The sequence below is a fragment of the Cynocephalus volans genome, chromosome 11 (genome assembly GCF_027409185.1).
Source record: "Cynocephalus volans isolate mCynVol1 chromosome 11, mCynVol1.pri, whole genome shotgun sequence".
NCBI lineage: Eukaryota > Metazoa > Chordata > Mammalia > Dermoptera > Cynocephalidae > Cynocephalus > Cynocephalus volans.
This window is the reverse complement of record NC_084470.1, coordinates 58,002,995-58,027,660: the sequence shown is the minus strand read 5'-3', so window position 1 is coordinate 58,027,660 and position 24,666 is coordinate 58,002,995. Positions and strand designations below refer to the sequence as shown.

Below are 24,666 nucleotides of genomic sequence, written 5' to 3'. Positions count from 1 at the left end.
TACAGAAAGAAATAAAGGGCATCCAGATTGGAAAGGACAAAGTCATGTCCCTGTTTGCAGACAACGTGATCTTATATATGGAAAAACCTAAAGACTCTACCAAAAAACTCTCAGAACTGATTAACAATTTCAGTAATGTTGCAGGATACAAAATCAACACCTGAAAATCAGTAGCGTTTTTATACTCCAATAACAAACTACCAGAAAAAGAAATCAAGAAATCAAGCCCATTTACAATAGTTGCCAAAAAAATAAAATACTTAGGAATCAGTTTAACCAAGGAGGTAAAGATCTCTACAGTGAGAACTACAAAATGCTATTGAAAGAAATTAAAGAGGACATAAAAGTTGGAAAGACATACCATGCTCTTGGATTGGAAGAGTTAACATCATGAAATGTCCATTCTGTCCAAAGAAATTTTATTTCTATACATAGAGAAAAGTGAAAATGATAAGTGGGTAGCCTAATGTATTTCCACAAATTAAACACATTCATGTAAGCAGAACCCAGATCAAGAACATTACCAGCACTCTAGAACAACCCTCGCCCCCACACACTGAACCTGCTTTCTGTTTGCAGTTAACCTGTCCCGATTTCACCTGTTTTTTTAAAAAAAAGATGACTGATAAGGGGATCTTAACCGTTGACTTGGTATTGTCAGTACCGTGCTCTCCGAAGTGAGCTAACCAGCCATCCTTATATAGGGATCCGAACCCGTGGCCTTGGTGTTATCAACACCACACTCTCCCAAGTGAGCCATGGGCCGGCCCTTGATTTCACCTGTTTTTGAACTGTAGTCTATCATAATGTATGTGTTGTGTCTGATTTCTTTTGTCAACCCTATGGCTGTGAGTTTTGCTCATATTATTGTGTGTAGTTATACTTCAGACACTTTCATAGCTGCATAATAATAGCTTTTACCTCTTTCCATATTGGATTACTTATTCTTATTCTTTTATTTGTAGAAGGAGCTGAAGAGGAGAGAATGGAAACAGACCCTGATGGTCAGCAGCCTGAAAAGGTAAAGTCTATTTGAATTGTCTCACAACAGAAAAGCCATAGACAGCATGCCTTTCAGAGCATAATGGTTTGGGTTTTTTGTGATCTTTTGATTCCCTCTCAGGGGACTATAAATAGTTCTGTCAGGCACTTGGACTTTGCTGGTTTAAAGTATAGTTCTCACAAGGCATATATATAGGACATTTTTTATTTCTTCATTTGGTGAAGTTTTATCCACTCCGTCATCTCCTGTTTGTACCCCTTTCAGGCACAGTTGGGAATATGCATACAAAAGTTGTAGTTCTTGTGAATGTTGAGTTGTAGAGTTTAGTTCCTATACCTGTGCCAGAAGGAATTACAGAATGTTAATTGATATTCTGGGAGGGTTAACTGCCAGCAGAAAAATATGTGGAGGTAGGTTTTAAAGAGTAGGTGGAAATATAAAGATTGAAATGGAGGGTAGAGAATCGAAGATTCCCACTCGCAAGAGAGGAAAGACCCTAAAACCAGTGTGAGAATGGCATCAAATTGTCTAATACGTTAGTGGCCCCATCCCTGTTTCATAAGAGACTATAAATGCAAGGTGGGCTAGACAGAAAAGGACTTCACAGCCCTTCAAGGTCAGAGTTTTGGTCTTTGTATTCCTCATACTGTTATAGCACATAAGAAACAGTCACAAAATGAAAAAAAAAAATTTGGTCACTATTTGAGTGAACATATACAAGAAGGGATTTAAGGTCTTGATTACATGTGGTATTCTAAAATTGTATATAGATATGGAGAATATGAGGACTGTTCCAAATACCATGCTTTGTTCTTAACATTTATGATTTCGTTTAATTCCTAAAGCAGCCTCATCAAGTCAATGATAGTCTCTCCATTTTATAGGCCATGTTATATAATTTGTCCAAGGTTCCAGGGATTTCAAAGTCAGCAAATGAGACCAAATACTGGCCTGAGGAATTCAAGTTTTCAGTCCCTGAAGCATTATCACTGATACACTGTTGTAGCTGTTCCTAAAACTATCAGCAAATGGCTGTAGTAAAGGACTTTGTCCACTTTTTATTCCAGCAGCATTTTATTTTGCTTCTTCGTTGGTGATGTGAAATTTAAATGTTTTTAGTTCTTTAAAACAACTAATCAATAATTTATTAAGGATTTGTTGTTTTTGAAATCAATAAATAGTATCAGTTAATTCCCCTGGCATTCCTTTGGACATTGTTACCCTGGCATTTAATAGCAAAGGATGAAGAGAAAGAGCAGAGACTGTGTGATTTGGAGGTATATTATCTTATGAGCACTCAAGTGTTTAGGTGGTAAAAAGTATTTCTCTGAATTTATTAATTTCTTTTCCAGCTCTTCTCTACAAACACTTCTGAATCTAATCCACTTCTTGCCAAAAGTAGTGGAACCTTTTGTTTGTCTAAGATAATATCACTCGTAAAAGGAACGTATTTTGCTCATTCTCTGTCCTCGTTTTGTACCCATTTTAGCCAGAAAACAAAATGGAAAATGAAACGGATGAAAGTGATAAAGCACAAGATGGAGAAAATGAAAAAAATAGTGAGAAGGAACAGGATTGTGAACTTAGTGAGGATACCAAATCAGGTAATTTGAGGAAACTCCTTAGATTTTATTGTTGAAACTGTAAAAAAGCACTAGAGAAATGTGGGTGCTTGGTGTAGAAATATTTTCTCATTTATTTTGGGTTTGTTTCTTCATGTAACAATAAAGATGCATTTGAGTTTTATTTAGCAAATGGGTACCAGTGCTAATGCTAGTGGCTACATTTTGCCTCTTCGTTTTCAGTAGTATGTAGATGTACAAGTTCCTTATAATGATGAAGTCACCTCAGAGATTGGCCATTTTATTTTTAGCATCGGTGCTGATGTACCCCATTGTGCCTGTCTCAAGAGACTTGAGGAAGTTTTCTGTTTTCTGTGTCTTACTACTTCCTCTAGACTCTGGGGTTCCCAGAGCATTGCATTGACTGATGAACAAATATGAAATTCCCCTGAATTTTCCTTTATATCCAAGGGAACTCCACTCTTATCTCAGAGAAATGGAGGAAAGACAAATTGTGTACAATGTAGAAAATACATCCCAAATAGAGGCAAACTTAAATGTGTGTATAGTTCAACAAAACTCAAGGCATTGAGATTTCTTTGTAACTTCAGTCCAGGATTGTCACCTGGCAGAGGTCAGAGGTAAGATGGGTTATTGAGACTGGGCACACTGGTAATAAAGCTTTCTGATATGTTTTAGAAGAAAAGGAGACTGAAGAAAACAAGGAACTCACTGATATATCCAAAGAAAGAGAAAGTGATTTTGGGAAGAAGAAAGTAGAACATGAAATTTCTGAAGGAAATGTTGCCACAGCCGCAGCAGCTGCTCTTGCCTCAGCTGCTACTAAAGCCAAGGTTTGCCCCTGACAGCCCTTTTCCAGTGCTCTCTTAAGCCATGAATAGTCGAATTGTTTTTAGTTAATTAGGAACATTTAGTATAAAGAGCCTTGCTCCCAATAGGAGATGACTGCTTGCTTGAATGGCATTTCTAGGTTAAGATATCCACATGCAGGAGGAGGATGTTGAAGTAGTAGATCCGGTCCTAAAGGGTGACTTTTTTTGTTCCATTCATTGTGTCGTTTAGCCTTGTGAAGACTGCCGAGATTTAAGGCAGATTTTAAAGTCTCTTTAAGGGAATGATTGTCTTTTTGTTTTTAATTTGCTTGCAGAATTTGTCTTGGACTACTGTTTCAATCATTTATACCAGATTGAAATATTTATGATTTTTAAGATAAAAATCTGTTTCCTTGTGTGAATACTTCACCCTGATCATCTTACAGACTGAGAGGAGAGAGGGAACCTAAAATAACTATTTTTCTTCTTAGTTTGCCAGCTTTTCTGGGGGTGGTTTTTTCTATTTATAACATAGTATTGGCTGCACAGCATATTTAAGAAGACAAGAGAATGTTATTTTCCCCGCTTTGTATTAATTTAGCATTTTAAAGCATTCCAAATATGAATATGTGAAGTTTCAAAAAATCTTTACACTCGTCTGTTCTACCCCAGGAGTAGTTTTATTCCATTGTAGGTTACCACATTTAAAGAAGCAGTGATTACTAGAACATTCTAATCATTTTATCTTGAGCTGTTCTTGATCCATTGGTAAAGATGCTCTTTCACAGTTTTTAATTGCCCCAGACCATTCAGCTACTGTGAACTACTTCTTTAAGTGTTTAATCTGTAGAGCATGATTTTTTAATAGACCTATAGATGAACCAGTTCAAACCACAGGATAATTGTTTTGAGTCGACAGACGTCCACATAGTGGGAGGTAGGGGTGTTCACAGGCCACAGTAATGCTCAGTCAACCCAGTAATAACACAGCTGATTGTTATTGTTATAACAGCTTGAAGTCCTGCATATTCATACTTACCAGTCTCTTCCAAAGATATCTCCTGATCCTTATGGTTCTATAGTTCAATTTTAGGTATTCTGTCTCCCCCACCCCACCCCTGATTTCTAGAAAATTTTGAGGTACTCTCTTGCTTGAGTGCTAATAGAGGCTCCAATTTGACTATTGTTTCACATTTGTCTAGTTTTCCTCTTTCATTGGAAACATCTTTTTGAGCCTCTCTATCTTCTAAGTTGGACTATTTGGGAACCTCCATATCTCTGAGCTCTTTAATTTCATATTGTTAATACTGTCATCAGAAGTCTTAGGGACCTTAAGTATTGTCTTGAACATGCTCTCTCATTTTATAAACAAGAGCTAGAGGCCATGAGGGCTTCCCTTATTGCTCCCTTTCTCAGTCTTCAAACCTGAATCCTCAGGTTGACTTTGGCTCTTCTGGTTTTTTCATTGTCCTTTTCTGTTCAGCCATCAGATCCTTCATGGTGCTTTAGGTCACATGATGCCAGAGGGGCTGATGTCCAGCCACTCCCTTAGGTTAGCCTCCCTTAATCTTTTGCCTGTCTCCTCCATCCTATTTTCTATCCTGCAGCCAAAGTAATCTTTTTTGTTCTTTAACTTTTTCTTGAATTATAACTTACATTCAGATAAGTGGACATATAAATCTACAGCTCCGTGAATTTTTCACAAACTTCAGCTATGTAACTACCCACTTCAAGAAACCAACCCTCCATTGGCTTCCCCATGTTCCTTTCCAGTTACTGTGCCTCCCTCTGAGAGTAATTGCTAGTCTGTCTCCTAACACCATGGATCAGTTTTTCCTGTTTTTGACTTCAGATAAATGTAATCCTGCAGAATGCATAGGAATCTTTAAAAATGCAAATTTGAGCATGTTATTTTCTTTAATAATCTATCTCTCTCAGGCTAAAATTTCAAACTCTTTAGTAGGAAATTCAGTATTTTTTCATAATCAAGACCCTTTTTAGTTCTCAAGCCTCATTTCTTATCTGTCCTTCCCTTCCTGAACTGTTTCTTACAGTTCTGCCAAACAGAATCCACTCTGTTTTATCTCCAGCTAAACTTTTTTGGGCACTCTTCTTTCAGAGAGCATGGTTCTCACTCTTCATTCCTGTTATTTCCCCTCTATACCACTGTGCTGTGCTTTACTATATGTGGCCCGAGAAGGAACTAAAATGATAGACTACCTTTGAAAGTCTCGTGAATGCTTTATGTTTTCCTCTGGCCTCATAGTTGTTAGTATGTGCACTTTTGGGCACAAAAATATGTCTATGTACTACTGACCATCTTACAACAACTGTTCGACTGCTTCACTGTAGAAAAACTACTTCTATGGATCATTTGGCCTGGCCCTTCACTATTCCATACAAAGTTCAGAAGAGTGTCCAAAGAAGGATTTCTTTCCAGGTCACTGAATTTTCACTCGCTTATCATCAATCACTCTTCTTTTTTGTTTGTTTTATCAGTATACAGTGTAGTTGATTTTCGTGTCCCTTTACCTATTCTCTCCCTCTACCCCCTCCCACCCATCAACATCATATCTGTTCACTTGTCTTAACAAGTTCAAGGAATTGAATCACTCTTATTTCTAATAGCTGGGAGCTTATATCTTCATTCTCAAAGCACCTGTGTTTCCCTCTGACTTGTAGAAGTGGTACAAATGCTCATGCTGTATGACTTTGCACATGTGAACTGTTTAGTGTCACTTACAGCTGGATCTAATACATTTCATAGCATGCATAATCATTTTTGTACTACATGGTAATTAGGGGGTAAGGCATTGACTTACATTACTGTAATTAATATAACTTATATAGCCAATCCAAGTTTTACTCTCATTTTGTTCTTCTATGTCTGTAAACAGCTTTGTTATTAAGAGTTTTCCTTGATAATCATTTGTCACACTCTGACATGGAGTATTAATTAGAAGTTCTAGATCTAGCTACTAAACAGATGAGATGGCATGCTTTCTGGCTTCCTCCCTATCCCTGCCGTGTGAGGCACTCTTCAGGAGTGTGTCTGTTTTTTCATTGTACCTACTGAAAAGCTGTGAATTGCCCCACCTGAAGGAGGGGTATGTGGGAACAAACAGGAGCACCACTGGCTGGGTGCTCTGGTTCCCTTCCATCTGGGTGTTTAGGCTTAGAGGGAAGGAATGGCCCAAAACTATTGCTGGAATAAGCTAGAAACCCTAAAAACTAGAATATTTTAAAAGCAGCAGTAGGTTCAATTGTTCCATGAAAGCAGAGATCATATTTTCTTGAAACCACAGATATTTCTTTTGGATTTATTCTGCAAACTACTCCGTGTCTACATACCCTAAAGTGGCTAAAGTAGGTTTGTATTCTTGGTAACTGGTTGGTAGCTCTGGGGCAGCAAGAAGACTCTTTCTTACTCCCTCAGAAATATCCTATAACTTGCTCCTTTATGCCTGAAATTCCTTCTTGAAATGGGAAAATTGTTGGTGTACATTTTAGTCACAAGACTTTAGTAGGTAAGGGTTGGTTGGAATTGATGTACACTAAACATATTGATCATTGGTACCATATCTTTACTTGATAATACTGTGGAAAGGAGACAGAAGAAAAATTTGACCTATTTGATCATTTTGCCTACGGTTAGTCCTGTTCACTTTCATCCTTATATCACTAAATGGAAAATTTCTATTCAGCTGGTTGAACTTCATGATTTATTATATAAAGTTTGTCTTAACCCTGTTCCAGCCAAGTTACTATTTCTTCTCATTAATCATTTTTCTCAGGTTGTTTCTCCCACATTTCATATATGAGGGTACCTCAAAAAATTCATGGGAAGATTCATATTATCTTTTAATTTGATTTTTCCATGAACTTTTTGAAGTGCCCTCATATCTTCCATGGCATACTCCTAGAGCTCATTATTATTCTCAGGTTCTATAAAGTCGATACATGAAGGGTTAGAGCTCTCTTTATAACCCTTCCTTTGAAGGCTGGTCATCACTGTTGCCAGATCTTTCAAGAATCCACAGCCTGAGCATCAGCATTGTTTCCGTTCCATTTACCCATTGCTGTGTAACTACCCTAAAACTTAGTGTCTTATAACCACAATTATTTTATTTTATGTCATGATTTTGTGGCAAGGAACTCAGGCAGCCTCAGCTGGAAAAATTCTGCCCCATGTGGCATTGACTAGGGTCATTCGGTATTCATCTAATGTCTGGGCTATTTGAGAAGGTCATAGATGAATTCATTCATATGTGTGATGCCTAGAGATGGCCAGACTGGCTGCGTCAGACTGTTGTCACTCTCTCTATATACATCCTCTCTAAGAAGTTAGCTTGTGAAGGGTGGTCTCAGAGTAGGGTGGTCTCAGAGTAGCTGGACTTCTTACAAAGCTTAGAACTTTAAGAGTGTTGAAAGCAACAAGAAGAAGAATCTGCCAGTGTGTTATGGCTTGGGCCCCAGACTGGCACAGCATAACTTCTACTGTACTGGTCAAAGGTTCTATCCAAATTCAAGGTTAGGAGGCATAGAGCAGACCTCTAAATGGAAGGCATACCACCTTAACCCACCACAGTCTGCTCTTCTGGCCACGAATTACATATCTTTTCTCCCTCCTGCAAAATAAACATCCTAAGAGTCCCCCAAGATCTTCTCTCATTATGGTATCAGGCTGAGGTTGGAGGTCCAGGATCTTCTCTAAATCAAATCCAGGTACAGATGAGGCTCCTCTGGAGTGTTTACTCAGGTGCAGCTCTTTGAGTGTTTCTTTTTCTAATTGGAAGAGTTTGTAGACCAACAACAGTGGTGAGATACATGGAGGATAATTGCACTCCCATCCAAGAAGGGTTTGCATTGAAAGCACAGAGCAGTCATGATTCATAGCAATTTTGAAATCTTGCCAGGCATACATTTCTGGTTTCTTGGTCAGGGCCCAGTCCTACTCCCCAAGAATTATTCTCCATAGCTCTTTACGTGACCCTCTGGGCCTTCGATTCTTCCTTCTAAATCTTCTTCCTATTCCATAAAAAAATTAGCCTAGTTTTGCTGCATAGTGTGGCTTTCTTGGCCTGATTTCTACTCGCTTTTTCAGTTTGTATTTTTCTCTACTTCAGTTTAAGGTGATAGAAGTTCTTTAAAACTTTGTGTGATTTCTGTATTTATAATGTAATCTCCATAAGACAAAAGTCACACCTGTATTTTATTGCCTAGACAGTTCCTTTTTTGCCTTAATCTCAGAGTTAAGGTGCTATGAGAACAAATCTCTTCAGATTTTTAGATGCCTTTTTGTCTAATTGGAAGGATGTAGAATTCTTACTCCAGATTTTTTTATAAAAGCAGCCATGGGTTGTATTTAGATTCATTAACAACTTTTATCCAACACTTGGTAATATTTATCTGATCACTTCAAGCCCCTATGAAAGCTTTGTATATTCCTTCAGAATCTACTTCTGAACCTTTTTAAATTCAGCTGGCTTGACTTAGTACACATATGTCACCAAGTCCATAAATTTGCAAAATTTCTTAAGAGTCTTAGTGCAGAAGTATGCTATTCTATGAAAGAAATTTTCTTGCCTTCTCCCAGATCAGAGAGATTCTCTTAGCAGTAAAAATATTCGTGGAATTCAAAACAACAGAAAGGAGGGTCTTCCTCTAGATCTCAAAATACAGGAAATAGATAGCGTATTAATAAATCCATTGGGACCCAATTAGTAAAATTTAGAAAGTGTACAGTACGCAGAACCAGTCTATTTCTTTAAAAGGAAGCCTACTGTTTCATTTCTCCTCTTATAAATAAGGGTTGTAAGAGGGAGGAAGATGAGAAGATGGCTGTCATTCAGTCTTAACGATTGTACTAACACTTAAAATATGAAAAAAATCAAACTTAATGTGAAATGCTAGTTCTTTTCATTTTAAACCCAAATATTATTAACCAGGCCAGTGAAATAGTTTTTATATTTGGGGTGGAGTAATTGTGATACCTTTTTTTTTTTCTTTTTCTTTTTAAAATTTTAACTAGAGGTCAGACCGAATAGTCCGTAAATCTTTAATAATAAACCATCTGCCTTAAAGTTTAGAAATTTGGGTTTTTATTTTTTTATTCTTTCTGAGTTTTTTATTCAAATTTGTTTATTTAGTCTGAAGGCTACAGTGTCCTCTTAATATTCTAATTCTTCACTTCTAAGTGCACAGGTTCACTTCTAGAGATTTCTAGTGATTTTTCTAACCTCAGACACAGCTGAATTTTAGGCTTTTGTGAAAGGCTGCCATCCTTTCCACTCTTACCTCATCTCCCTCTCTAAAATGTCAAGAAGATGTAAATGTGGGACTTCCCTAGGCCTTGGCTTTGAGTATTAAAAGTGAAGTAAATAGATAAAATATAGTACAGTAAATACTGTAATGGAGGCTTGGGGAGCCAAGATGCACAGAAGCTATCAGAGGACGTGATATTGACATGTTAGAGGCCAGCCAGTGGGGGCAGAGGAAAGTCTTCCAACAAAATAGTTTCATAAGGCATAAGTGAAACTACAGCTCACAAGTATTGGGCACCTGCTTTGTTCCAGGCACCCTTCTAAGGACAATATGTATGTCTTCACAACCACCCTAATGTGGGTACAATTGTTTTCAACTTTCACAGATGAGGAAATAGACACAGAGAGGTAAGGTAGTTTCTGGACCATGGTTATTCAGGAAATAAGCAGTCTGGCCTCTGTGCCCTTGCTATTAACCTCTGTGCTATGCTGCTTAACAGGGCTAGGATGGCAGGAAACTTAGTGTAAAAGGAGACAAGGTGAGTGCATATAAAACAAGTAACATTTAAAAATATATCTAATTAATTGCTAAAGATGGTCCTATTTAAATTCTCAGCATAATCAAACTACCCTTAGTGCATATGGTAATAAAATAACTTTTGCCTGGACAGCCAGTTATTAAATATCTCTTCTACCTCACACCTTAGATGTTAGATTTTAGAGTTGTCAGACCAGGATTTTAATTCCTTATCCACCACATGATAGTTGTGTGGCCTTGGACAGACTTTTTTCCCCCCTTCTTTTTATTTTGAAATAACTAAATTCATGGAACTTCCAAAAATAGTACAGTTGACCCTAGAATAGCATAGGCTTGAACTGCATAGGTCCACTATGTTATATGTGGACATTTTTCAATAAATATATTGAATTTTTTGGAAATTTGCGACAACTTGAAAAAACTCCCAAACTACATAGCCTAGAAATATCAAAAAAATTAAGAAAAAGTTAGATGTGTCATGAATTCGTAAAATATATATAGATACTAGTCTATCATTTACTACCATAAAATACACACACATGTATTATAATAAGTTAAAATTTATCAAAACTTTTACACACAAATACTTACAGACCATACTTGGCTCCATTTGCAGTCTAGAGAAATGTAAACAAATGTAGAGGCAGTATTAAATCATTACTATGTAAAATTAACTGTGGTACATGCTGTACAACTGTAATAATTTCATTGCCACCTCCTGTTGCTGTCGAGGTGAACTCAAGTGCGGCGAGTATCCCCTTAAAATACCATGTGATGCCTATCATCCTCACATGAGCAGTTTGTCTCTCCAGTAAATTGCCTGTCTCAGTAAAAAAGTGATCTCTTACAGTTTTCTCTTCCTTATGTTTTTCTTACTAACATTTTCTTTTCTTGTGTATTTTGTTGAAAGAATACATTATATAATACATAAAACAACATGTGTGCTAATCAACTGTTTATGTTATCAGTAAGGATTCTGGTCAACTAGTCGTAGTTAAGTTTTGGGGAACTCAAAGTTTATACATGCATTTTCAACCACACAGTGGGTCAACACCCCTAACTCCCTGCATTGTTCAAGCATCAACTGTACAGATCAGTCCTCTGTACTATACTCCAGCGGTAACATCTTATCTCTAAAGAATCCAGTATTCTGTTTTTGTCCTTTGCAATCTCGTTATTAGATATACTTTTATTATTCTTGTAGTGTTTTTCCTAATAATTACATGATGCATTCTCGAATTATTATAGTTTAATCCAAATTATTTTTACTACTTCCCCAACAGTGCTAGAACCTTAGATCACTTTTTCCCGTCCAGTGCTCCACGGTTCTTTTCTCTATTTCATTGGAACTTAATTTCATAGAATAAGTTTTTTTCCTCCTGCTCTAAGGAAATAAAACTCTGCAAGAGGAGCACTCTACAGGGAAAACTTATTTAACAGTTTTGTTTCTCTTAAAAGGTCTTATTTCACCTTGATTTTTAAAGGGTATTTTCAGTGGGTATAGAGTTTAAGGTTGTCAGTTATTTTCTTTCAACACTTTAAAAAATGCTATTCCATTATCTATTGGTACTGTTGATAAGCCAGCTGTTGGTCTTATTTGTGTGCCATTACATGTAATTGAAGGTAATATGCCTTTCTTCCCACCCCATGCTTTTAAGATCATCATTCTTTTTTGTTTTTAGTATTCTGACTGCATCGTACCTTGGTGTGATTTTTGTTGTTATATTTTTTCCTCTTTGGGGTTTGCTGGGTTTGTTGAATCTCTCAACTAATTTGATTCATCTGTTTTGGGAAATCCTTACCAATTCATTATCTATTTAAATATTGTTTCTACCTCATTCTCTATCCTTTCCTCCTGTGATTCTATCTTACATGTCTGTGTCTCATGTCTCTTACGCTTAATGCTGGTTTTCTTTTTCCTCTTTGTTACAAAGAGACCTGTCTTTTAGTTCACTATTCAAGTATTCTGTTAAACCTAATCCTTGAGTTATAAATTTCAGTTATTATATTTTTCAGCCATATTTTCCATTAGATGTATATTGATTCTTTTCTGAAAAAATAGATTCTAAGTCTCTGTTGAAATTCTCTCTCTATTTGAACACCATTCTCTCCATTTTCTTGAACATAGTGATCATCCTTATGTTTTAAAGTCCTTGCTTGTGAGGTCCAGTGTCTTTGCCATTTGTGGGTCTACTTTTTGGATTGAATGCCAGAAGTGTATAAAATTTTTGATGCTCCAGGTGATGTATTATCCTCCATATAAAATTCACCTTTTCTCTGGGGTATTAATATAATTGAGAAAGGGGAAGAACTGAGTTAAAAGTAGATGGCAGCTATGGTAAGATTCATTTTTCTTCTGGACCACCTGTTCCTCCGGTGTGACTTCCAGAACTTTTGATTGAGAACTTGGCAGTGTTGATTGCCTCAAAAAGGAGTTTGTAGGAATTTCTGTTCTTCCTTAAACCTAGCTTCTTTGCCTCCCACTCTCTGAGTCTTCGAAATTTGCTGAGTGTCTTGAGTTGGTGACCAGCTTTGTGTTTAAAAGTCCTTCAGGTTTCACCAGTAGGCATGAGTTATGAGTTCTTTATATACTCTCGATACAAGTCTCTTATCAGATACATTATTTGCAAATATTTTCTCACAGTCTATGAGTTGTGCTTTCACTGTCTTGTTGTTAGCACCACACTCAGCCAGTGAGCGAACCGGCCATCCGTATATGGGATCCGAACCCGGGGCCTTGGTGTTATCAGCACCACACACTCCCGAGTGAGCCACGGGCCGGCCCTCACTGTCTTGTTGTTACACATGTTTTCGATTTTAATGAAGTCCAACTTCATTAAAAATCTTCTAAAAGAGAAGATTGTGCTTTTGATGTCATATCTAAGAAATCTTTCACTTAACCCAAGAACATTTAGATTTACTCCTGTTTTTTTCAAGAATTTTTAAGTATAATCTCTTACATGTAGATCTATGATCCACTGAGTTAATTTGTATGGTGTGAGGTAGGGGTCCAAATTTGTTCTTTTGCATTTGGATACACAGTTCCTGCAGCAACATTTGTTTACTCACCCCAACCCACCTTTAAGTTTTATTATGGAAGTATTGGAATACATACAGAAGTAAACAAAGTAGAACACTATAATGAATCTCTGTGTGCCCATCATCCAACTTTGGTTATCAGTGTCTTGCCAGTCTTGTTTCATTTTTCCCTGTTTGCTTTTGGCCTGTTGCTGCCCCCCCTGAGAACTCAGAGCTTCTTTCCTAGGTTGGGTCTGCAACTTCAGGATCTCATGTCTTTGTCTTTTTCTGGTATTACAGTACCTTAGCTAGAACACATCCTTTAGTAGTATATGTAGGAAGTAAACTTTTGGAGTCCTTGATTTCAGAAATATCTTTATTTTATGCTCACTTAATTGATTTAGTTTGCTGTACATGAAATTCTAGTTTAAAATTCATTATCCTTTAGAGTTTGGGAGGCATTTTACCATGGTCTTCAAAAACCTGGTTTTGTTTTTAAGAAGTCTGATACAGTCCAAATTTTTTTGTAACCTGTTTTTTGGTTTGTCTTCCTGGAAGCTTGTAGGATTTTTTCCCTATGTCTTGTGTTCTTAAAATTCTAATGATATTACTTGCTGTAGATCTTTTCTTATTTTTTAATTTATTTTTTAATACTTGGTGCCCCTTTCATTTTGAAAATGCATGATGTACAGTTTGGAGAGGAAATGTTTTGGCATTATTTATTTAATAATACATGGGTATGCCCCCAAGTTCCTGCATAAATCTCAAGAAAATAAAATATTTCCTGCCAAAGCCAGCGAAGTTTTAAGAGCCACATTCTCAAAAAAATAGACCTAGAAATTGATAACATTAGTCTCCTTCAAAGGAGGGATTATTGGCAACTGACAGAAGTGAGAAGGGAGACTTACTTTTTATTTGACACCTCTTTGTAACTTTTCAATTTTACATCATGTGCATAAATTTCTTATTCAAAAATATAAATTGTGTAACGTTGTATAGTGATAACAGGCTTAGAATTATGTATTATTTATTTAAACTTTTGGTGTCATTGGTGTAGCTCATTGTAGTTTAGGGAGGCAAACATGATTGCTAACAGCTATTAAAACCTTCTTGGAGGGGCCAGCCCGTGGCTCACTCGGGAGAGTGCAGTGCTGATAACACCAAGGCCACAGGTTCAGATCCTGTATAGGGATGGCCGGTTGGCTCACTGGCTGAGCGTGGTGCTGACAACACCAAGCCAAGGGTTGAGATCCCCTTACCAGTCATCTTAAAAAAAAACAAAAAACAAAAAAAAAAACCTTCTTGGGCTGGTTGATTTGCTCAGTTGATTAGAGGGAGGTGTCATAACTGCAAGGTCAAAGGTTTGGATCCCCATACTGGCCAGTCGCCAAATAAAAACATACAAAAAAATTTATAACTTTTTGCTTACATTTCTGAATCTTCCTGCAGATAGGTCTCCGTAGCTCTGAAACTACATTTATCTTTTTCAGCTATTAAAAAAATGGAAAATAAGCCTCTCATTTAAGTGGTATGTCTCAGTTTAGTTCACAAAAACCTGTAGTAAAGTCCTCCTGCATTTTAGCTCCTAGGTTCTGTAGGAAACACAGAGATCAATAAGACAGTCACTCCATGCTATTTCTTAAAACTTTGAATAAGAGCAAAATAAACAGATGAATTCAGCAGATGTAATAAAAGTGTATGCAAGTGGTGTTGGGAGTTTGTTGGGGAAGTTCTTTCTTATTTGGGTTTTTTGGTTGGTTTTTTGGAGTTTTTTTTGCAGCTGGCCAATAAGGGGATCTGTGTTGGGAAAGTTCTTAGATGGTATCTGTAAAAGGTGGGATTGATCCCTTATAGGTAGTCAGGGCCCTGGCTAAATATGGTTGATGTGGCATCTTTCTCTTTATACTGCTGAGTTGGCAAGAAGCATGAGTAGGTCTCACCACAGTCTGTGGCAGGGGAGTGGCAGTCTTCCAGAGTAATTTCCTTTCTGGTACTGTATTGTTCTTCCAGCTTTGAGCCCAGTCCTCAAACTAGGAATGAAATACTGTTCTTCCCTTTCTCTCCACACATGGTCTACTCACCACAGGGAACAAAGAGGCTTTGCCTCTGGGTGTCAGGTGCTAAGGAGACCACTGCCTGCCTGCCCCTGGAAAATTCATAGAGAAGAAAGGATGGGGAGGGGAGGGACAGAGTGCAGTGGTGGCAGTTGAGGGTGAGGGAGGTAGGGAAGTGCCCCTTACAAATGTGTTTGGCCAGTGAGGACCCTAGTTCAACCTCCTCTCTTTCATAGGCTCTTTGAAGAGAGTAGTTGATTTATCTCTGTAAGTACCAGACGTTCAGGGACAGTTGTTGGATTAGAATAAATGTTTGGTAGAAACATACATAAGGGGTATCTAGAGCACCATTCTTAATTACCTAATCCTTACTTTGAATACAAGTTCTTACTGTTTTTTGAGCAAATGTTTACCTAAATAATTTGAATGATCTTTTCCCCTTAGCACCTAGCTGCCGTGGAAGAGAGAAAGATCAAGTCCCTGGTAGCTCTCCTGGTTGAGACACAAATGAAGAAACTAGAGATAAAACTTCGACATTTTGAGGAGTTGGAAACTATCATGGACAGAGAGAAAGAGGCTGTAAGTAAGGGGAATTTCATAGGAGCTTTTTGACAATTAAACCGTGACCACCTTTTATAGAATACAAGTTAGGTAAAATAAATGATGGCCTACTCTGTTGGCCTCTGTAGCTATCTTCTGTCATTTTTTCTGTGTTTGATCTGTCCTTTCAAAAGGATTATCAGCCAGTGATGATAAATAACAGGAACTCTATTCACTTTCTTTTTTTTTTTTTTTTTTTTTTTTTTTTGTCTTTTTCGTGACCGGCACTCAGCCAGTGAGTGCACCGGCCAGCGCTGCACTCTCCCGAGTGCGCCACGGGCTCGGCCCTCTATTCACTTTCTAAAACTAATTATCTGAATCTCAGCTTCTTGTACCACTTGGCTGTGTAGATACATGATTGTACTGAATTCTCCCCTACACAAAAGTTGAACCTTAAACTTATTTTGTTACCTATTTATTATCAATAAAGTAGAATCCGTCTAAATTCATTATCTGGTTCAGGAATCTTCTTAATTTCCTGTCTTCTTCAATGTAAATATTAGAAGATAGGAATTAATCTCATTTTAAGTTAGCACCTCGTTTCCTGTGATCCCTCCTCAAATCCAACCTTAGGCTTTCTCATTCTTCCTTCTCTCTTCTGTATGTTGAAGGGTGGCTGGAACTAGGCCTGTGCTGAACCTCCTAAGTAGCATTTTCTGAGGCTGTAACTTCTGACATAAATACATGGCCCAAATAGGCCCAAAAGAATTATGAAAAAGGCCAAAAGTGAGAAAGGAAGCCACAAAAAGTAAGATATTTAGAAGCAGAGGAACATTTGATTATCTCAAAGGAATGATTGGGGTGACAGAGATTAAGCTCTTCGGAGAAATTTTTTTTTAATGAGTTGCCTAGAGAAGGAATTGGTGATTTTCTAAAACATGGGCTAAATTGGAGGATTTAATTAACACTTAACTCCCTCTGCTTATTTTTACATTTTTATGTATATATGAGATACTGATTCTCTTCTCTAAACGGTTGAACCTTACAAATAAATTATTCCATGATGATGTAGTTCCAGTCCAGAAAAGAATAAATTATTTCAAAAGAGTAACAATTTTAAAGATCTGTTTGCATTTGTTAAACTGTTTCTTAGTGGTCAGTCCAAGCAAGTCCTCTGGCAAATTCTTCATGATGAATAGCCCAGAAACTGTCACCATAGCTCATTTTCATTTTGTCCTAAGACCAGCTGGGCCACTTACTTGCATGGGCATTCTGGCTCCATGAGGAGGAAGAGGTTGCTTCAGTAACTCTCCTACTATTACCCTTTTTGATCCCATGCCTAGTTTGAGGAGTCATCTTACCCACTGTCCCTCTCACTTATTCCATCCCCACATCTGTCATTAAGCTCCTGTCTCTGTAAGAATCTCTGACAATATAGGCCCTCTCCTGCCCCAGGAATTGATGAGACCCCATCTCATCTCTGTTACCTTCTGTGCACCAGCCATGCCAGACAACATACGGGCTCCCCTCATGGCCTTGTTCTCTTTGCCACCTGTTTGCGTCCTGCTTCTCTACCAGGAAGGCCCTTTCCCCTACTTTTTGCCTAACTCCCGCATCCCTCAGCTGTGGGTGACATTCCCTCCCTATTTGCTGCTGTGGCAGCGTCACAGAGTACTTACTGTATTGTAATTGCCAGTTCATGTGTCCATGTCCCATACCAGAGTGTATATCCTTGGAGGGTGGGGACTTAGTTGAGTGTCTATTTCACAGAACTAGAACATCATAAGCCCTCATTTAGGTGTCTTGAATTAATGTGTAGCAGCACCTTGTCAGAAGTCGGGAAAGTAGAAAGGAAAGTCTGTCTTTGGGGCACTTAGTTTAATGGGGAAAATGGTCAAGAAAATAAATAATGACAAGTGTGTTCTGTGCTGTTATGGGAACAGAAAGGAGGAATCCCTGGGAGATGGGGAAAGGGAACGGGTGTCAGAGAAAACTTGCTGGAGGTAGAGCTTTGAACAATGAGTATTCTTGTTTATCTTACCCTAATAAGCTTCCTTTCTGTCATTTTATGGATTTTCTGAGAGGACTTGAGGTAACAGGGAACTATAATATAATGGATTATTGGCACATGCAGGATTCAAAGGATGATTGGGTAGTTCCCAGTGCCATCCAGATGCCTTGCTGTCATTCGTGAAACATAACTGATAACATTAGCTTAAAGATTGGGATGACTGTAACTGAGCAATTACAAAACAATGTCTAGATTGTCAGTGGGGCTCTTTTCTTAGCTCTAAATAAGTCACTTTCTCTACAGTGAACCTGCAGATCCTCACTCTTTTAAGCCTTCTTAGGGAATTGTCGTCTGTCACCTGAGAATAGCAGAGCCCATGGCCCCTTTCCAGTTCTGTCCACTGGCTCCCAGACACCTACGGGCTGTGTGTAGTGAATGACTCCACATCTCAGCCCTTTAGAGTTTTTCTTGTGCTTGTGGATTTTTTGTAATTATTTATCTCAAATTGTATAACTCCACTATTTTTTATTTTTTGACTTTAAAAATGTTAAATTCTAATTAGAGCACACAAAATATTTTACAAGATAGTCTCTGAATAAAACAACACAACTGAATATGTTGGGAAAATATTCTACTGACTCTATCCATTACACAAGGCTTCTCTGCTTGAATTCTGTGGTGGTCAGCCTTCCATTTCTTAATCAGCATTTGGTATTAGCTGCATTCATGGCAGGAAAATTCTTTGTATGGGATAACTCCTAGCCCTGCCCAATGAATGTCAGTAGCCCAACTAAGTGTATTATTTATTGCTGTGTAAAAAATTACCCCAGGGCCAAGCCCATGGCGCACTCGGGAGAGTGCGGCGCTGGGAGCGTGGCGACGCTCCCGCCGCGGGTTCGGATCCTATATAGGAATGGCTGGTGCACTACCTGGCTGAGTGCTGGTCATGGAAAAAGACAAAAAAAAAAAAAAAAAATTAAAGAATATACATTAAAAAAAAAAAAAAAAAAATTACCCCAAATCTTAGTGACTGAAAAATAAAAAGAATTTATTATCTCATGTAATTTCTGAGTGACCAAATCAAAAGAGCAAGAGTATGAAAAAACATCCAAAAAAGAAGCCACAGTGTCTTTTATAACCTAAACTTGGAATTCACATCCCATCACTTCTCTTCTGTCCTCTTGGTCACATAGAGCAACGCTGGTTCCAACCAAAATGGGTCCTTTGAACTTCAAAATGTCACCTGTTCGTTTTGTGCATAGTTAAGACATAACCTTTTTTCCTCCATCCCGGGACTAATATCTTATCCTTCCCTACAGACCAGCAAAGCCATGACTATTTTCCTACCAATTATTTCTACACAGAACTGTTGTGACAGTTAAATGAGAGAAGTATGGCATGTGCCTGGTACAGTGTCTATGGCATAATAAGCATTCAGTAAATAGTTACATATATGCCTCCCTTTATGCAAACCAGTAATCAATAACTACATATATGACATTTTTAATATTTAGAAGCCATTGTTGGCTTTGTGAACATTTAATGGGTTAGTCATTGTACCAGTGAGAAAACACTGATTGCTTTGAACCTCCTTTATACAAGAATCCAGCAGTGATGCTGGATGACAACATAAGGCCATTTCTTTGTTAGTCCTTCTTACAAATGAGACTGGAGCTTGGACAGGGTAAGTTATGTACCTCAGATCACACAGGTCATACATGACAGAACCAAATCTCAAACCTATGTCTGTTCAGCTCTCTGTATTTATATAGTACTTTATAATTTATAAAGAAATGAGCTATCGTTTACCTCCATTTAACCTAGGGACTCTGAGGTATGCAGGGTTCTATCATCCTTTTATTATGAGTCAATAAAGCTGATACTCTGGAAAGTAAGCAGGTTGGCTAGGAGTAGAACCTCCTAACTCTCCACCCAGCACTCTTTCACCTGCTACACTTCTTCGTTCACTTTAGGGTGCACTCCAACTCATCTTTACCCAGCAAACAGTAGCTTTAGCATCCCTTTTTTGATTTAAATATTTGGTTTTGTTTAGATAGCAGTCGATTTGTTTAAATAGCAATCTATTTCAAAAATTTTACACTTTCAGAATCAAATATGAAGTTTTTTTTTTCTCTGTGACTTAAAAATCAGATATTGAGTCTCAAGTATTAGTAATTAAGAATAAGGTATAAAACTTTTAAATTTTTCATAGGTATCATGAATTCAGCTATCATTAGTGCTTAGTAGCTGTTATTCTAGCCCTCTTATAAAGTGCTAATTTTGGAGGAGAGTAGTTATGGAAGTTAATAAAGTCTGTCAACGAGATGGCTTAATAAAAAGCGTTGACTCCACTTCAGGTGAGCATGATAAGCTGGCAGTGGATTGACCACTCAGTGAGTCTGCCGAACTGAGCAGCCTTTGGTGCCAATCAGATAGCACATAACAGTCAAGAGAGCAGTTTTCAGACATAGGCTGTCTTGGGGGCTAGAAGTACCAGGAAGAATTGAAGTGTCTGGGTCCAGCCTAAGTCGTGAATTTTTTAAAAAAAACAAAACAGTTTGAGACCAATGAGAATGGATCTGTGAGCTGATCTAGTTTATAGCTTCTGGACTAAATGTTCTCTGAGTCTCTGAAGTTCATCTGGCTAGGTATAGAAATTGTATACCTTCAGAAAAGAGAGACATTATAGGAATATGAGGAACCCAGACTCTGTCCTTAAGGTTAGAGGGTAAATGAGACATTGACACATGAAAAGACCAAATACTATGAGGTGATGGGGCTGTGAAAATTCAGAGAAGGGGAGATCATGATTGGCTCAGATTATCAAGGGAAGGTTGCTGGAGGAAGAGGGATTGATCTGATTTGTAAGAATGGCCCAAATCCTGAAATATGGCGAGAAAAGCATGATGCTTAGGAGACAGTCAGCTGCCCGTGATGGCTTTTGTCATTATGTTTCTTTTTTTTCTTTGGCAGCTGGGTGCGGTATAGGGATTGAACCCTGGACCTTGGTGTTATCAGCACCATGCTTTAACTACCTGTGCTAACCTGCCAGCCCTGTGATGGCTTTCGTGGTAGAGATAATGGGTTGAGTCACTTGTCAGATATTTATTAAGCACCTACTATGTTCTGGGCATGTACGTACTGAGAATACAGTGCTGAATAAGACCCAACAAAATTCTCTGCCTTGGTGGGGCTTAAATAGAAATCATGAATGAATTAAGGAAGTTATAAGGTGTTACATACTGTGTATATGTATGTATACATACATGCTTTGCGTGTATGTTATGAACTGTGTCAGGGTTGATTAGGAGTAGCAGGGAAGGGATTTCATTTTTAGGTGGTGTCAACAGAATAGGCCTTCCTGAGAAACTGACAGTTGATAGGCCAGGGCTTCTAAGTGCTGGAAACTGCCAGTGCAGAGGCACCGAGGCGGGAGCCTGACGTGTTTAGGGACTAGGGAGTAGGTGGGTAGGCTGGAGCATAAATGAGTTGGGGATTTAGGAGGATAAAGTTAGAGAGGTAATGGTGAACAAATCACAGGAGCCCCTGTAAGCCATCCAGAGACTTTTGCTTTACTCTGATTGAAATGTGTAATAATTGCAGGGCCTCCAGTTGAGGACTGGCATGATCTTCCTTACAGTTTAGCAGGGATCAGTTTATTTGTTGTGTTGTAGCATAAATTAGAATGCAACAAGGTCAGAATCCAGGAGATTGGCAAGGAGGGTGTTGGAGTAACCCATGTGAGGTGATGGTGGCTTGGTGGACCAGGGTGACAGCCATGGAAGTGAAGAGAAATGGTCAAGTTCTGGATGGATTTTGAAGATAGGACATCCTTACAAATATGATGTAGGTTTAGAAAAGTTTTTTGTACTTATAAGATAGACCAAAAAAGAGTGGATTTCATACTGTCCCAGGGGAGTTCTATTTAACTTTGTTTTCTGTACATTTGAAGTAATTCATCTCTGTTCTGCTTGTCATATAATTGCATCTATTGTTAGATATGTGCCATTACATTATAGGTAGTTTTGTTTGAGATTAAGAAAGCAGTAGCAGGTTTGGTACTGAAGCACAAAGATGCATGGCCTTATGAAGCAAGCACATTGTAACAAGGATAAAAGGACCAGTCATGGTGCTGGTGCAGGCTTCCCCTTTGGGTTTCTGCTACCAGAAGCACATATGGGAGCAGCAAAATGGGAGTTGTTTTCTTTTTCCTCAGGTGTAAGAAATGGATATGTCTGTTTTGAATTTGGTTTTTCTTTATTGAATGCCTCATCACTGACACCAAACATTGAAAAGGAAAAGTATAATTATTTACTCTAGTTCTGAGGCCAGTAGTCAGAGGCTTCAAGTTTCAGCTGATATTTCAGTTCTTGGCAGCGTAGATGGATTTTTGTGGCCCCCACCATCTTTTACTCTTTCCCACCCCTCCTCCTTGTTTTATGCAAATAGAAGTTGGGAGAAGAGCTTTGTGTGAACTTCAGCTGCAGTTGCAGCTGTGTCTGCATTTGGTGCCTTGGTGTTGAAAAGTGCTCTGTTGTGTTAGGTTCCGCTTGGATACACTGTTTTATACATACACAATGTAGGAGTGAAGGGCAAGAGGAAGGCAGGATTTGAATGCAGTGGAGGTGAGAGGGGTGGTCTTCAGAGCAGGGCTACAGGCAACCTTGTATGAAACTGGGTTCCCTAGAGCAAGATTAGGGTCATAGAAGAAAGTCAACAATTTCTTTAATAACTTATTTTCATGAGTAATTTACACTGTTAATTTTAGCTATTTGGACTCTATCCATGGTACTAGGAAATAAAGAAGAAAGAGAAGAAAATCAAGATTATCTGTAGCTCATAATTTGGGCAGTTTTTAGTTTTTAGTTTTTTTTTTTTTTTTTTTTTTTTTCCTCTTTAAAGATGACTGGTAAGGGGATCTTAACGCTTGAGTTGGTGTTGTCAGCACCAGGCTCTCCCAAGTGAGCAAACCAGCCATCCTGTATAGGGATCCAAACCCTTGGCCTTGGTGTTATCAGCACCACACTCTCCCAAGTGAGCCACGAGCCAGCCCTAGTATTTTGTTTTTTGATGACAAAAATAGTATGTGATGTAAAAACATTCAAATAATATATGAATAAATTTAAAAGTCTCTCCTACCCTCAGTTTCATTCCTAGGGATAATCACTGTTAATAGTATGGCATCTTCCAGAACATTTTCAGTGTATACATAAATGTGTTTATATATGATCACAAAGACTTTTTTTTTATATACTTCGGATTATGTTTTAAATTTTTTTGTTGCAACTTGCTTTTGCTCCCACTCAGTGTATCTGACAAAATTGCACATCAAAAATAATCCTTTAATGACTGTCTTTATACACACCTACATACAGTTTTCTAAGACAGACTTCCAGGTGCCAAAACACCAGGTCAGTGGTTAAGTGAATTTAAAATATGCCCAATACTGCCAAATTTCTCAAAAATTCCTACTTCACGTTCTTTCTTATTGCCACAAAAGCGAATATGGTCTTCACCTGGATTTAATTTTTTAAAAAATGTGTCCAAAACAAGAGAGGCATTTCCTTTCCATTATGAGGCCAGGACGTGGCCATAAGCTGTGCTGTATCTGCCCCAGCATAGAGATGGCCCTCCTGAAGCCAACTGGTAGCCTGCTATCTGGACATAGCTCTCACCTCAGAGGACCTGTTCATCCCACATTGGAGCTTTAGGCTTAAACTGGGTTCCCTTTCAGGTGTGTGTGTATGTGTGTTTAATCACTTACCCTTTTTAATTCATTCAGTTACTTTTAATTACCTTCTATGTTTTAGAATGACAGATGAAGCTCAGAAAATAAATAGGATAATTGAGGTTATTTCATGTTGTAGACAAGGAAAATTGGGCAAATTTTTCTTCCCAGCTGGCCCTCCCATTCTGTTAATAGATTTTTCTTTTTCTTTTCAAGGTTAATACCTTGACACTAAGGTTAGTGCCCTCCCACCCCACCCCAGTGAAAAGCTAGTTTGGTTAAAAGCAGAACCAAACCTCTGAGCTAGGTAATGCAGAGACCAAATTTCCCTTCAGAGACACAGAAAAATCTCCCTCCAGGAGAAGTTCAGCTTCTTTATAAAAGCACATCTTAACCTAAATTCCATAGTTCTTACATAACTGTAGAACTTCAGCCAGTCCATCCAGATGAATAATGACTCAACAAGAACATAGAACAGGCCCTTTTCTGGCCACCTCTTAAGTGTAACCTCAGTAAATTATCATAGAGTCCTAAATTTCCTGGAAAAAAGCAAAACCAAATATCTGTAGTCAGAATCTTTAGATCGCTTTTTTATCATTCACCTCTTTATTTCAGTGATTAGTCTTCCTATGGAACTGGGCTTCCAGAGGACACGCCTGCTAATTACATCTTACAGCTCCCTTCTTGTGCAAACAAGAAGTTGAACCAGGCAGACTTACCCTGTTCAGATCACCTTCCCTAGAAAAATGAAGAGCCCACACTAGCCTATTAGGACCATGGTAGTACCCTGTCTCACTCCCTCCTGGTAACCCTCAGCCTCTCACACAGTAGTTTGTTTTGGAACAGCTCTTTCTGTCTACAAGCTAACCCAGACTCAGTATGTAAGTTTTAACATTTATTCCCTCCATTTGTCCTCCTCACCTGCTCATGCCTCTTCTCTTCACATTGTGTCCATGGCCTGTGTTCTCACACCCCATCCACCTAAATTCTCTAGTTGCTGCTCCTGATAAACAGTAGTGCATCTCACTTGATGCCACGGGGACTTTTTCCCAGGCAGCTCTCTGCTAAAAGCCCACATTCTTAGGCTAATTTTCATGCTTATTCCATCTAGTTCTT

General features: G+C 38.2%; 1 protein-coding gene across 8 annotated transcripts in view; it reads left to right on the top strand.

Moving 5' to 3' along the window:
• Positions 1-24,666, top strand: part of SMARCC1 (SWI/SNF related, matrix associated, actin dependent regulator of chromatin subfamily c member 1) — a 195,822-nt gene that overhangs the window by 131,638 nt on the left and 39,518 nt on the right. For 7 of the 8 annotated variants that reach the window (XR_010024852.1, XM_063113542.1, XM_063113543.1 and 4 more), the window contains 4 exons: positions 966-1,021; positions 2,493-2,607; positions 3,265-3,419; positions 15,716-15,850. Coding sequence is in view for 7 of the 8 variants with exons in the window: in XM_063113542.1 (XP_062969612.1) it covers positions 966-1,021; positions 2,493-2,607; positions 3,265-3,419; positions 15,716-15,850 (461 nt within the window). In the remaining variant the exon portion in view is untranslated. The remainder of the gene's footprint in view (positions 1-965; positions 1,022-2,492; positions 2,608-3,264; positions 3,420-15,715; positions 15,851-24,666) is intronic. The other variant, XM_063113541.1, reaches the window with a different exon arrangement.